Source organism: Thermobia domestica, chromosome 2 (genome assembly GCF_964235325.1).
Source record: "Thermobia domestica chromosome 2, izTheDome1.hap1.1, whole genome shotgun sequence".
NCBI classification, from domain to species: domain Eukaryota; kingdom Metazoa; phylum Arthropoda; class Insecta; order Zygentoma; family Lepismatidae; genus Thermobia; species Thermobia domestica.
The window spans coordinates 85,286,541-85,302,507 of NC_137455.1; the positions used below are offsets into that span (position 1 = coordinate 85,286,541).

General features: G+C 36.0%; 1 protein-coding gene across 3 annotated transcripts in view; it reads left to right on the forward strand.

Annotated features, from left to right (window-relative positions):
- Vps52 (vacuolar protein sorting 52) overlaps positions 1-14,228 on the forward strand; it is an 87,016-nt gene extending 72,788 nt beyond the window's left edge. For all 3 annotated transcript variants that reach the window (XM_081743506.1, XM_081743513.1, XM_081743499.1), the window contains exons 11-14: positions 1,288-1,375; positions 4,765-4,968; positions 9,002-9,179; positions 13,806-14,228. In XM_081743506.1, the coding sequence (XP_081599632.1) occupies positions 1,288-1,375; positions 4,765-4,968; positions 9,002-9,179; positions 13,806-14,053 (718 nt within the window). In that variant the 3' untranslated portion in view covers positions 14,054-14,228. The remainder of the gene's footprint in view (positions 1-1,287; positions 1,376-4,764; positions 4,969-9,001; positions 9,180-13,805) is intronic.
- The last annotated feature ends 1,739 nt before the right edge of the window (positions 14,229-15,967 follow it).

Genomic DNA, 15,967 nt, shown 5'->3' on the forward strand with positions numbered 1-15,967 from the left:
AATTTTAGGTTTTGTGAACATCATTTTAGCCTTTTAAACAAATAAATTTAGTTTAGACATTTTTATGTTAATCTGACATTAGAAACTGGAGCTTAGTCAGTCAGTCTCTCTCTCTCTCTCTCTCTCTCATTCACTCACTCACACACACACACACACACATACTATATATATATATATATATATATATATATATACACTCACATTACCTACTGTGAAAGACTTCCTATTGCGCCTTAAAACATTTTTCTAGCAAGTAAATGTTCGCTCAACGCCACACAAAGTTACCGACATATATTTTATACTCTTTACTACTTTCGGTCCCCATGGACTACTATTCTTTGACTACCTGCTGTTACTTCCATCATCGTCGCATACCTCGGTTTTCGTTCCAGAACTCGAGAAAGCTATATCGCCCATTATTCCTGATAGGACTTTCCTTGAAACTTTTTCAGTTATGTACATTGTTCCGTCTAGTCAAAGAGCTGAACGTGTTCAGTCGAAGCAGATGAGTCAGCGAAGTTGGCTCTGATAAATGCAAAGTTAGTGATGTTTTTCCTATCCTGAAGAGCATTCTTTGCCTTCGAAATACAAGCCGCTTTGGTGTTGTCGAATTTTTCTTTGACACTTTTTATTTCCTCATAATGGTGGCGTAATACAATGCGGCTAGCAACCAAGTTCCCCAGCGAGTAATTATTGGTCCTGGAAGAAGAAGTATTCCTGATATCATCTCTCCGAACGTCTGAATTCCACTAGGTGATTTCAGAAAAAAATTTCCTGGCAGAAGAAACTATATCATTTACTCTCGGCAAATTATTTTTTAGTTCTTCCGCCAATCGATGTAAACCATGTAGATTTACGTAGAAACTTGTTAGAACCTCTCCTGCTTTTAGCATGTAGGTGTCATTATCGGTAAGCAGAAGAAGAAACTTTTCACCTGAGTTCTCTGTAGGCCAAGAGATAAGTAAGACTTCTCTAACGACGGAATCAATTGTGCTGAGACTTGTTTCCTCTAGTGCTTTATAAAGAAGTAGATTCGGTTTACCCGGTTCTGCTGGATTTAGTTTCCTGGCAACAACATTGGCAATATAATGGCTAAAACCATCTGTGATTTCGTCTACTTATAATCATATATTATATAATTGTCATCTATGTCAGTTCATATTGTATCAAGCATATACGTGCTTGGTGAAATACTTAACATTATTTTCTTACATTATTTGATAATGCGAGTTGTGATAATTGAATACGGTAGATTATCTTCACTCTAATGCTAATTTTCTATTTCAGATTTGAATATATTTTGCAATTGAACATTCAGAGCGTACGGGAATGTGATCCTACTAAATTTACAGCGGTTGATATGAGACCTCACTACGTAAGTAAATATTTATTTTCTTTTATGTAGAATATTGTAATATTGTAATTGCTGATTTATAATGTTTTAATTTTATGTAAGAAAAAAGTTTTATATTTGGAAATAGTTTTCATTTCTTACACAGTGGATCCAAAACTACTGCATGCATCAGTAATTAGATAAGTGTGAAAATGCCGTAACAGCCAATAACTTTTTTTTTTTTTTTTTTTTTTTTGCTTTATTAAAAATGAAATGTACGTTCCATAATTATGCTCTGTAGGCTAAAGAATACGGTGATGATTGTAATGAATGAAAAAGTGGGAGGAAATTTGAGAACTCCGAAAAAGCCCACGCACACGATGTTCGTTTACCACAAAGCTCATTTGGTGCTAGCTGGGATCGAACCTTGGACCCATATATCAAAAAGGCCTGAGCTACTGAACTACCGTTTCCTTTTTTATTTTTGTAGTGATTGCTTAAAAATAATAAACTTATATGAGACTATTTGAATTAATTAACTCATGTGTGTCAAACCTAATTGTCTGGGCCGAAAATAAATATCCTTAAGATGATACGTACTTTGCAACATGTACTCTGTAAGATTTCGTACTTAGTTGTATTTTTTTTAGAATGTTCACAAAAATTTGATGAATCTCTTTGTCAGTCATATTCGTGTAAAGCATGAGTAATTCTACTTTTATGTAGCTCAAAGTGCAAAACATTATTGTCAAAGAAATGGCGTTCAGAACGGCGTGAACTCTGTTCAGTGAACTTCATATTGCTGTAACGTTCTTGAGAGTTCGTACTGTTCTGAAGCTACCAGTTTCTTTTATGGAGGGCTATAACTGTGGCTTCGAGATCTCATATCTCAACGCGGATTGACGGTATGGGCGGTTGTGATTCCCGAAATTGACACTGAACTTACCACATACCTATCACCGTTTTACTTGTTAAACAGAGAAGTGAAACAGTTACTTCGTTGATTGAATTTGTAAGAGTTCTCAAGCACTGTTTCAGTCAATTTTTGTATACCTTCTTCACTAGATTAAGTCATTCAACCATTGTTGATATAAATTTTTTGGGTGATTTCATACTGATGTGTATCAAAAGATTGAAAAATCAGTTTCGGGTGTAAAGTGATTCGATCTTCAAGTGATTGACTTAACCTAGTGAACAAGGCCACAGAATAAGTGACCGAACCTGTGCAGGATAACTGAAGATGCAATCATCGAAGTAAGTTTTGCACTTATTTCTAAACATTTGATTAAAGATGCGTCAATTACTATTTTTAAGAAAATATCACCGTTTTAATAAAATACTTTTACAATTAAAGAGTTTGTATTATTTTCTGCTACATGAGGAAGTGTTGACATCTTTCCTTTCTTAAATTAGGTTTGTGAAAATATTGAAAATTGTCGATTTTATTCTCATCTTCTGTAATGAGTTTACTATGTAATTGGTTTCATTCAAATTTTGTACACTGATTTATAAGTAGATGTCCATGTAGTTGATTTATTTTACCGTTTGTTCTTTTATATTTACACACACACATACACACGTATATATATATATATATATATATATATATACACGGTGGCCCAGTTTATTCTTTCCACGAAAATCTCGAAGACGTTTGAACATAAACGAACTGAACAAAAACTCAAATAGAAAATACCATGGGGCAAATTGAATGGTGATGTCGCGATGCCCCCCAGGGCCCAACTTTAAAATTTTAAATGGAAATATGGAACGAGTGACACCTCGTTCGATAGATCTTTAAAAACTAAAAAGTGATGTGGCAAAAGATTTGTTAAATCGGTCACCGTTTTCAAAATGTTTGCCAAGACATGGTGTCTGTATCAGATAAAACGTCCAGTACCACTAATATGAAAACGGTTGAAGATAATAACGGATGAACAGAATAAAACTTCTATGGGAAATCATAGAGGGTATTTATCATTCCACTTCTCGAAAATGTTGCTACAGAGGAGATGAAGATTAGAGTAAAAGTGCCATAGTGCAAAGGAGGAACTCTAATTCCTAGAAAATCATCGGTCCAACGACCTCCGTAAGTAGGTAAAGCGGGACGGGAAGGAACGGTGAAACTGCAAATGAGAACCTTAATTTTTTCAAATTGTATCTACACAACAAAATTATCTGAAATGTGTTTTTATAAGAGGTAGATGTCTGTAATGGAAAATAGTTGGTAAAATTCTTGTTAAATGGAACCTTCCATTTTGATTATAGACAATGATTTGTGCAAAAATGAAACAACTGCAATGCGAAACCAATTTGTCGAACAATGCAATTTTAGAACAATGTGTACAAACGTTGGTTTTGCTCAAAAGCCATCTGTACAATATTGGTTCATTAGTACTAGTCACTTGTACACCCAAGTGTTTCAGACAAACCATACCTATTGCAAGTAAAAGTGGGGTTTTCATTTGAGATTTTACCATTCATTCCCGCTTCACCCACTTAGGGAGGGAGATCGGAAAGATAATTTTCTAAGAATTACATTTCCTCTTTAGCATATACTTTAATAATCTTTTTCTCCATTGGATTATTCTCGAGGCGTGGAATGATAAAAACCTTCTGTGATTTCCTATATGAGTTTTATCCTGTTCATTTATCTTCAACAATTTTCATATTAGTGGTATTGGACGTTTTATCTGATACAGGCACCATGTCTTGGCGGGAATTTTGAAAACGGTGACTTATATGAAAAATCTTTTGCCACAACGCTGTTTAGTGTATGAAGATTTATCGAACGAGAAATCACTTGACCCATATTTTCGTTTTTCGGCCTGGGCCCCCATGAAAGGTGGCCCTGGAGGGCACCGCGACATCATCATTCGATTTGCCCCATGGCTTTCCTATTTGAGTTTCTGTTTGGCTCATTTATGTTCAATCGTTTTCATATTAGTGGTACTGGACGTTTATCTGATACAGATAACATATCTTGGTAGCCATTTTGAATACGGTGATCGATATGAAAAATCTTTTACCACATCGCTTTTTAGTTTTTAAAGATCTATTGAACGAGGTGTCACTCGCCCCATGTTTTCATTTAAAATTTTAAAGTTGGGTCCCGGGCCCCCTTGAAGAGCAGCGCTGGGGGGCATCGCGACACAACCATTCGATGGTATTTCCTATTTGAATTTTTGTTCAGTTCATTTATGTTCAACTTTTTTCGAGATATTTTCGTGGAAAGATTAAACTAGGCCACCCTGTATATATATATATATATATATATATATATATATCGCTTCTTATGCTATTGTGACATTTCGATTTCATCTTTACATATTAGATATTTTATAAATTTTAATTATCATTTTGTAAGTTTAGTCTAGCTATTTCCATTACTTCTTTCAACTGTATTTTTGACAAAGTCATTTTTCTTGCAGATTACCAGACGGTATGCAGAATTCAGCGCTGCAATTGTTGGAATAAGTGAAAGCTTTCCAAATGAGCGAGTAAATAGATTGCTGGCTCAATTGCAAGAAGAGGTAGAGTGTTTTATTCTTAGAATGGCAGCGGTTTTTCAACAGAGAAAGGAGCAACTTATATTCCTAATTAATAATTATGACATGATGTTGAGTGTGCTAATGGTGAGTGTAATTAATAGTACTGTTGATAGGTAATGGTTTGAAATATTCACTATTTTTAAAGCATATATACATACACTAAAGTACCGATAGATACTGAATAACGATGAAATATCAGAGAAAATAATGTGCGAAAACATAAGAAAACAGGTCGCCCATGGTAGAGCAATCGCCTAGCAAGGAGATCTGAGTACGAATTTGCTATTCCAGCGGGTAAATTTGTCTATTATTTCATTAAGAAGTGTACCTCTTAAACATCTATTCTTTGCAAATCCAGTATAGCTCTATAACACTGGGCAAAATTAGATATTTTCTTCAAAGAAATCTTGTGATTATAGCTGCGTGATATTTTTTATTTGAACTTACATTGTAAGCGCTTGAGCTTTATAATATCAAAGGTTGAGGGAAGTATATTTTTGGACAAGGAAACGTTGAAATCATGAATTTATTTCAAGGAGTTATATATAGAATATCTTAGTGTAAATAACAACGGTATAAATTTGTGTGTAGTTGAAAATTTAAGTTTAATACTGTAATATCAATGTTATATCAGTGTAGCATATGCTTTATTTAAAGGAGCAGTTCGACTTAGAAATGCATTTTTTACAATTTATTTCCATTTGTAGAGTTGAAAATTCTAAAAGGAATGGTGGTGGTTTGATCGCGATACGTTCAGTCGTTAGCGAGTTACAGAGGAAGAAATATTTTGTGATGACGTCATAGGTGGGCAAGTAGCGAGAGCAGGCTTACACACTACACAGTGCCAAGCATTTCCTTTGTGAGAGGTGCGTGGCACGTTCTAAGTGCGGTTTCCTTTTCCAGAACTGATTGCAAAGACTTACAAATATTATCTGCATGTAGAAAATGATATCTGATGGTGGGCTGTACAAACGTTTTTATAATATTATAAAACGTATCCTATAAAGCATGAGTTCAGCGTTTCAAAAAAAAAAAAAAAAAAAAAATCAAAACCAATATGTAAATAGATGGCGGACGAGATTGCTGCAACACCTAAGTACCTTTCCTTTAAGCATTCTTCCGGTTCCCGAACATAAGTATGTTCATTTTCACGTTTTGTTGCAATTTTTAACACTGACCCTATAATTTTGTGCTTCAACGTATGTACAGGAGCGCAACATATGAGGCAAAAATGAAATAACATCTGTAAAGTTTGCCAGAATACGAAAAACACTTCACCGGTTAAATTTCTTTTATTCTCATAGCTGTCCGCGGAACAACTCTCATAACCCGTTTCATCATTGTCACATGATACAGAGAAATTAAACGATGAATCAATGTCTTGAGGAACAGTCATCGTCACTCATTCCTTCTACAAGCCGGTATATTTCACTCCCTAATTCACATTGTATAGCTTATTTCTAAAGCAGTATCTTCAGAATCATGAGTGACAACGTCTCTATTACCCTCTAATGCCTCGTCTTGACTACAACCGTCAATTGCGTCTTGTACGATATTTCTGTACGTTGGTAACTGGACATAGATCGGTGCTCGTTCAATGGCTCGGATTTTAAACCTTTCAATAATATACTTGGAACAGCATTCTTTCTCAGTTTGCGTAAAAATAATTCTCCTGGCATTAGCCAGAAGTGGATCTAGACGGTAAAAACTCAGGGGGGGGGGGGAGTCAGAACCCAGACTATGATATGTATATCATGCTTACTAAAAACTTTCAAAAATATCTAAATAATAGCTTAAATCAATTTTGTCACTCAAAAACTGGGGGGCCTAGGCCCCCGGCCCCAGCCTAGATCTGCCACTGGCATTAACTTTTCTTTTAGTAGACTTGACTTCTCGAAGGCAGGCTCTTCAAGATGTTTGGAACAAGAGTGATTTTATTTAGTACATTTTTTCCCCATTGATTTTCTTGAGCCATAATTTATATCGATCTGGTGATTTCTCACGACTTAGAAACGTAAGAAAAGATACTTTACGTCCTCAGCTTCAATTGCACAAGAATTACAACCGAAAACACAGCAAGTGTTAGGCATTTCTACTTCACTTCACAAACACAGCACGCGCTGTACTAACACGTGTTTTCTACTTCACACTAGTGTTTCTTTCAGAAAAAAATCCGGGGGGAGGGGGGGCAAAGGGACACTTAGTATTCGGCGAGGCACATTATTTTTACACAGTACTATTATATTTATTACATTATAGACGTAATATTTTGGTCTCCTCCGGGGGAATCTCTCAGAGCTCCGGAGACAGTGCCATCCTAAAAACATGTATGGAAGAAACACTGTTTCGCACAACAAACGTAATTACTGCTCTCTCTCTCTACTCTTTTTTATACTAATGCTATAGGAAAAACAACTAACAAAAACTTCCCTCAAGGATTCAACAGAGCAAGACTGCTAACAAATCCAAAACACAATCTATTAAATCCAATGCACTATTAAAGGTTCATCAGCTGCGTACAAGGGAGTGGTTGGTGACTCACATTGAGTTTCTCGCGTATCCCACCGGTGACGTCACTATTTACGATTCATCAAAAACAAATGTCTGTAGAAGCTGAACGAGACGGCCTATCAAGGTATAAAAAAAATACGGGTCTCTTATTTTTTGTTACTCTTTCTATTGCACCAAACTTGTTTTTAACTCGAACTGCTCCTTTAATTAATAAATCATATATAACCATCATAGATCATTTAAACCACTAAACTTGCAAAAATCTAGAACTAAAAGAGTCATCCCCCTCGTTTAGGTTAAAAGCCAATATAGAAAGGAAGCTTGTTTGTCGGTTTCATAGAGTTATTGTATAACTGCTAATCATTACCAAGCCCATTTGTACGTACAGTAAATAAAATGTTTTCATACCTTAAATCATCCAAAGAATATAAAAACTGTACGGTATCTAGGTATTACTCACCTATTCCTCGGTGCATAAATTCTCTGTTTGTGTATTTTGTAGAAAAAAAAAGCAATGGAATGTTTGGAATTCCTTATTAAGATCATCATCATCTCCTAATTTATGGGTAATGAAAAATTCTTAGTGTGTATTCGATTGGTACAAATGAAATGTCTGTCCCAGATGCGTCATTTCAAAATGCGAAAAAATACAATATTTGATTAATGGAAACAGTCACCATCTGCTATCACAATTTTTACATTGTTCAACCTACATTTGGATTCCGTAGAGGAAGATAGGGGCCGCGGTGGCTCAATGGTAAAGCGATCACCTCTGGTGCATGGGATCCCTGGTTCGATCCCAGCTCGCATTAAGTGAACTTTGTGGTGGACAAACACCGTGTGCGTGGATTTCCTCGGTGTTCTCCCGTTTTTTCCCACTATTTCATTCATTTCTCATCATCACCGTCTCCTTTAGCCTAGCCGGCATAACCGTGGAACGTAAAACTCAAAAGATTTCGTAGAGAAGGATATCCTGAGTCTACGGTACGAAGAAGTCGTCAACTGCACATTGTACCGCGGATAATGAAAGAAGTGATCGAGATGCCAGAAGAGGTGATAGTGAATGGGAGAGATATCGGCAATTCTTGTTGGCCGGTTTGAACTCACGTGATACACATATGTCTAGCTTTTTCACCGTGCCAATTGCATGGAACCTCCGAACGAGAATAGTATGGTATATGCCTTATACGTTTGCAATGGCATGAACATTTTTCCAAGGGTCGATGCTCATCGGTTTCATTTGCAGTGGTACGAAATTTGACAAACAGCGGCGAATAGTGCATTCATACGACCCTGCTCAACACTCCTGACTATCTGGCTATCCTAGCCTCTTTGCTGAATGTGTAAGAGTTTGTGATGCTCGACGAGTGACCTTTCATCTTGCCATACTTGTGTTGTGTAGTTAAGGGGTTTCCGATCAGTCGTCAAAGCGGACATTTCATTCACACCAACTTAATACTTCTACATATACATAATTGTTATATCTTCTGGGTGATTTAAGGAATGAGAATTTTTTTATTTACTGTTAGTAGATCTTGTCAACCATATCATTGGATATGTTAGATATTGCTGAATCATATGTTGAATAGGGTAATTTCTTTCACAGGAAAGAACGCGAGACGATTCAAAGGAAGCAGAGAGTTTCAGGGAACAATTGAACGCTCGTAGTAATGAATACGTGGAAGAAATTCTTTCTCCTCATTTTGGAGGCATCATCCAATTTGTGAAGGAAGGAGAAGCACTTGTGGAGAAGGGACAAGCCGAGCAACTTAAGAAACAAGAAAGTAAGTAGGTCAAGAAGGTGAGAGAGAATCTTATGGATGTAATGACAATCCTTATTAGATTGGCTCCAATGGTGGTTTATTATTTTTGTGATGGGGAATCACTGTAGCTAGATTGTAACATTTATTTTCTTCTTTCAGCAACGAATACAGCACTGAATACTTGAGAATTACTTAACCTTTTTATAACAATCGGTAAAACATTTCATTGCCATTGTCATTTTGTAATTAGTAAATTATGTACGGTGTAAGGCAGCATACTCGTGTCATAAAACAGGTTTCAGTTTCAAAGCAGACCGTTTACATGAATATACTTGATAGACATATTGTCTTTCGTATTCGTTCCCTGAGTTTGGATAATCAGATTACAGTAAACTTTTTTAGTTTAATGGAATTGCAGTATTAATTAAGACAGCGAACTTTCCTCTTTTCTTTCTTTAAAATAAAGGAGATTGACGCGATGGTTGCAACACTAATTAGGAGGAAGAAAGATTACACCATAACTGCTGTGAGTGGTTCACGGTTAGGAGGAAGGATTATAAAGTAACTATTGAAAGAAAGAAAATTACAATATGGCAAAATCAAATAAACAAGAACAGATGCAATGCGCAACTTTAACCAAAACTTCCGATTATGACCTTATTGCTAACTGATGTACAAAGGATTTATTTTCGGAGGGAGCTGGAATTATAAAGTACATACATTCAAATACATATCAATTTAATGGAAATATCTGTGGTTGGAAACATGTAAAATGTCTGGGTTGACAACGGTCAGGCGGCACTAGAGTGGCAGTCTACAATGGACTAGACTGATCAGATGGCGATACTCCAAAATTGGCGACTTCTCTCATTCCCAATGAGGGCACATTATTGGCTCTTGAAACCCTCAGTGACATATTCAGCCGAGCATTAAAATACTATCGTCATGCGACTGCGGTGCGACTGATGGAGGAACCCAAGCAGCACCTTCGGCAATCACAGTTCGCCGTGACTTACATGACATGGACATACGGGGTCAGATTGTACGGGCGAAACTGCCAAGGGACATAACGCTTTTAACACGACAACGATTGGGTTGCAAAGATACAAAATATACCGCTGATGACTGGAAATGTTTGATACGTATAGTCGGATGAGTCATCGTTGACCTTATTTGAAACAATGGTGGCTGTGAGTCCTACGACAGGAAAGTCATATAGGCAGTAAGTCAAATTAGTTTTGTACTCTCGTCGCAAAATCATTCCCCGGCCTCCAGTAATGTTTTACTTTGAAGAGATTCTTTTAACTCTTATATTAGGTAAAAATATTACAGGAAAAATTGCCGTTGTCCTTTATCCAGTAGTTCTTATATACAGAATTATTTAACTTAATTTTACATTAAGTACATTGAATTCCTTCAATTAAGTTTTCTCAATCGATTCTGTAAATAAAATGGAATTTGTAGATTTACGTCTCATGACACTGCCTTTTAGGCTAAAGGAAACGAAATAATTAGTAAAATGAAAATGTGAGAGAAAACGGGAGAACCCAAGAAAAACAACGGGGACAATGTTGTCCACCTTAAACTCCTGTGAGCGAGGATCAAACAAGCGACCCTTCGAACCACTGAGCTACCGTGCTTCCCTGTGTTGATTCTATAAAAATTGTTCGGTTACAAACCCATTAGCATATATACTTAGCAGTGTAGCTTAGAACAAATACAAAACTTAAGTAATAGTAAAAGTTAATTAGCTTCGTTTCTCGTACATGTATAAAATGTATTTATAAACTTCTAAAAGAGGGACAATAATATTTTCATGATGCATTGACACAAGTGTATATTCAATTTCAGTCGTTCAAAAAAAAAAAAAAAAAAAAAAAAATCATTCGGCCATTCATTTTTAGCATTAAGACGTAGATCGACTTGTTTGATATAGATTCTGAATCACTCGTCTATCGAGAATCGAACCCTGGTATCCCATGCCAAAAATGGGTTTGCAAACCATACATCCACGAGGAAGTTTCCAATACAATAAAGTATTCATGAAGCTCTGCAGGTCTACCGGAGAATGACTGAACCCCGTGAATCCCCTACATGACTTGACAATTAACTGTTCCATACTTATTGTTATTGTATAATTATTTATTTGAATACAAGTGTAACACATATATTTGTCTATGGCTTTACATGTTTGCTTTCACAGTAACATAAAGTACACTAACAAGTATTTTTAATTTTTTCTTCATAATAATTAAATCCGTCCCATTTCCCGTCGTGTTGGAACACGTCATCACAGCCACAGAGCTTATGCTCTGCTTTATTTTCTCCTCTTTTTCGGTCCCGCGTACCGATCGAAACGATTTTTTTTTTCAGTCACCAAAAATTTCTGATTACATTGTACGTAAGGCAAGCAGTGTCTTTGGTATGTGTGGTTTCGTGTCCGATTTCCAGTGGCAGAGCATTGAACGAATTGTGGTGGTTTGGGTTCCACCTTAAACTTTAGGTCCACGTTTTATATAGCCTCGTGTTGAAAAGTACGTTAAGCTTCAACGAACAAAAACTATGAGATGTGGAAAAACTAACGGAAATGGTAGATTTGAGTAGGAAATATCTACATTACTAGATTAAGGAATCTCAACCTTAACTACTACGTTTGAAGATAGTTACTGGTTTACATGTCCGACCTCTTACTTTTGTGTAATTTTTTGCAATTGCAATTTTAGTAAATTTTTTACTAGGTACAACCTATGACATTAAATTTAGTTTTATTGTATTTAATATTGAAAAGTTTTTTTGTCATTGTTGGATAAGGACTTGCCTACTTTGAAGCAAGTAAGTTCATGATAAAAACTGGTATTTGTTACTATTTTTGTAAGGTATTTTCTATGGATATGGTCATATTTTGAAATTCACTAATTTTACGTGGTTTTCGACAATTATAACCTAGAAATATCAAGACAAAAAAGGGACAAAACTTCCAAAAAATTCCGAACAAGCTGGATTTTGGTGGACACCTTTATTTTGCTGTTCTCAACATATCCTGAAAAGTACTCTTGATTTGAGCTTTTTTTTTTTTTTTTTTTTTTTTTTTTTTTTTTTTTTTTTTTTTTTGAGCGGAATACTAGCTTTTTGCAATTATCTCGAAAATTGTCAATTTTTCAAAGAAAATAATTATGAGGAAAATTGTAGTCTATAAATTCCACACAAAATAGGTTCGTACATTTTCTTCCCCTCTAGAATCAATCGCTTCAAAGATAGAGATTGAATTATGTCTGCACAGAAATAGGGTGAGGTTTTCAACTTGAAACTGTAAAACATCTAGGCAAGTAAGCATCAGAGGAAAAATGTTTGAAATAAAAGGTTTAATACTTTGGAGGGGAAAATTTACATGTGATGAAATTAGTCTGCTCCTACTCCCCCCCCCCCCTCCCAAGGAGTGGGATGTGAACAGTTTCGAAAACTCAAATAGGAACCACCATTTTCAGATTCGGAGTATACGAGGAAAAATAAATACATTTTATTCGAAACGTTTTTGTAGATTCTTGATAGATGGCATTGTAATCAGTGAAAACTAGTTTCACTAAATTTTCCTCGGTTGGGATGATTGATTTCCTGTTGGCTAGCCCAGGAAAATTAGAAAACAAATCTTCGAAAAAAAAAAAAAAAATCCATGTCTAAACAAAGAACTAAGTAGTATAAATAACAATGAGACTGCCCCTATCAATCTCTGGGCCATTCGACATACATGTTGTTTGCTGAACTTGGGCTTAAATGTCATTGGGTAGTGTTACCCATCAGCTTAGCGACCACAAAAGCTATGGGTTCGGCATTAAGCTCGATCATTTTGGACGTGTTATTTTCTCCTTCTCATTTCCCATGCAGATGGGGCTGAACGTGAACTTAACGGCACCGAGCATGTCACTATTCACCTCAGCGATTGCAAAATCTCTAATATCGGTTATTCTTACGTCATACGCTTCCCACTCCCCTCAGTGCTAGGGGTGTCTTAGCCACTTTTTTTTTCTTCTTCTTAGATTGTAAGCCGTGTGTGTATATCCAACCAAGATTCACCTTCTTGACATGAAGACCTCGTGAGAGACACTATTTTTGACATAAATCTTAAACCACCTCTTCCCCTTTGAACTCCCCCTTCTCCCTCACGGTACGCATCAAAAAAAAAAAAATATTAATAGCATACCAGACTATGGTCTCTTTGTTCAAGTTCTTTAGAAGTATGCCAAGCAAACGACTTGGATTTTATACTGGACAAAGAAACAAAGGTTCTTTATACATAGTGGTATGCGCTATTTCTGTTCAGATATAATTGAGCTTATATCTTTGAACTCAGATTCTACAAAGAAAGAAAAAAATATGAGGACCTTTTTTGTGTAGACTTTTATGAACTCCAGTTTTTCTCATAACTATTTCCTCCAAAAATAATCGCAGAAAATAGAATCTTCTCTTCGATAACGAAAAAAAAAGAACAAATTAAGGATGCTTTTTAGGATATGGTGAGAACATCAAAATAAAGGTCTCCACTCAAATCTAACTTGTTCGGATTTTTTCCCAGGTTAAAAGTCTAATTTTATAGAACATGGTTTTGTTCATATTTTTTTTCTAAATACATAATTATCTATTTATTTACAGAGAAAGCTTTAAGTCTCGTACAATCATTTTCTGTTGGCTGGAAGAAATCCTTGGAAGATCTGAATCAAGAAGTTCTTGCTTCGTTTCCCAGTTTGGTCATGGGCTCGAAACTTCTTCAGCTTGCTCTTACACAGCTGGTTCAATATTACCACCGGTTTCATAAGCTTCTGAGTCCTAATGCTCGTGGTCAGTTAACTAACATACACCACATTATGGTAGAACTGAAGAAATATAAAACTAATTTCTAATGGAAAATGTGTAGTTGAGTTCCATGGTGTTTGAGTGTATGTATTATTGTGTGTGTGAGGAAATCAGTGCAGGTGCTAGTGAAATTAAATGCGCAAGTGATTTGTAATTATTGTATTGTATTTATAGAATGTATATGGTGAAACGTTGGAAATAAGATACTTATTTCAGTAATTATCTGATTTGTTTAATTTATAGGTTCTTGCATACCTGTATAGGTTCACTAACTTAAGATAAAGACGCAGTTTGAGTTTAATGTTAACGTTTAATTATGCATTGAGGGGTTTCAGGTAGTAAGGGCGAACGCAACCAAGATTTGTTTCCTAAAGTTACACTCTTAACTTTTTTTTTTTTTTGAAAATACATTTTTTAAGAGAAAGAGAAACAATTTACATAAAATATACATTTACCGGGGGAAAAAAACGTTGCCACAGAGCAGTTTGATAGTATACTCCAAGACCTTAAATATAACTTCCGAGAATTCAGATTGCACATAATATCGTTGAGTTCGCCCTTACTACCTGAAATGGCTCAATTCATGTTTTTAAGTAAAGATTCTTGTTTAATTTACTTCTGCATAAGGATAAAAGTAGAGGGCTTTTTATAAAGAGTGATCATATTTTTTAAAACTAGACTATACCTTGTGCGATTTGTTCAATATATTAAGTGTGTCTTCCATTGAATCTTTCATTTATATCTGTGATGACCAATCTTTTTTCAGCTACAGTGTTATTTATTATTTTAGAAAACATTGCCGGTTGACGCATAAGATATTGAACTAAGAATGTGAATGCCGTTTGTGATTTAACATAGTGTGGCGAGCCGGCGCCCACACAAACGTTTAGTAACAAGCCAAAGTTCTTTTTAAAAAGTGATTAGGAAAAATCTCTGCAAACCTGTGTGAGATCCGAGCGGCAAAATCAGAAACGGGAACAGGAACTCAGCTATTAATCAAAAGGAAGATTTTAGCTTTACAGGGTAGTGGTGACCTCGGCTCACAAAACTTCAGATAGCTGTAATCGTTTTTCTTCTAAAGACGTGAGTCACAAACCTAGGTCGTATCTTACAGGCAGCAAATTAAACACTTTACTTCCTTATAGATTAGCTGCATTTATTACGTTGGGGAAAATACAGGTTCCAAGAGCGAGTGAAACAACTGTCTTTAAAAAAAAGTCTATAAAGTATAGCTCTATTTACAACACCACAGAGCTTCAGGATATCAGAGCACTTCACTAAACAAAATAATCACTTTTTAAAAACTCGGAGAGTGATAACCAGAACCAGATGCATGGTTAGATTTTCTACGATATTTCCAGGATGTTCAATTGCGGCCCAAAGAAAGTAAAAGGTTCGGTATTAGACCTTTGTTGCCTGTCCCACAGGCAGTGGCACTATTCACAGGAGCGTTGTCCAGCCATGCTTAGGCCCAAAACGACTAAACGACTAGAATAGTCTACTACTCGAGGCATAGGATTACCGAGATACCAGGCCGTGAATCAAACGGTTGAAGAGCTAGGCGTTGGCTGATTCTTCGTAATAGTACGCAAGGTACTTGTTCAATGAACACAACTCTCAGCCACGAAATTTGGTTAGGAATATCTAGAGCTGATTCTCGAAGAGGTCGGTCGTGCAAAGCGAATCACAAGGACTAGTGGTATATAACCAATTGCGTACTCCTGATAGTATACCGTGTCCAGGTGTGTCGAGCACAAAGAAGTACGTGGCACAAATCTACGGTAGAGCATGTGTGCAGTCAGAACTGCTCCAAGGGTGTCGAAGAAGGTGTGACTATCTGTGAATCAATTTTGATTGGACCCGAGCTGTAGGAAGTTTTTTCGGACATATTCAGAGGGAATCTTCCAAAATATAACAACTCTGCGATTAGAATCACGTCATGAAAGCAAGCAGAGTTGTGT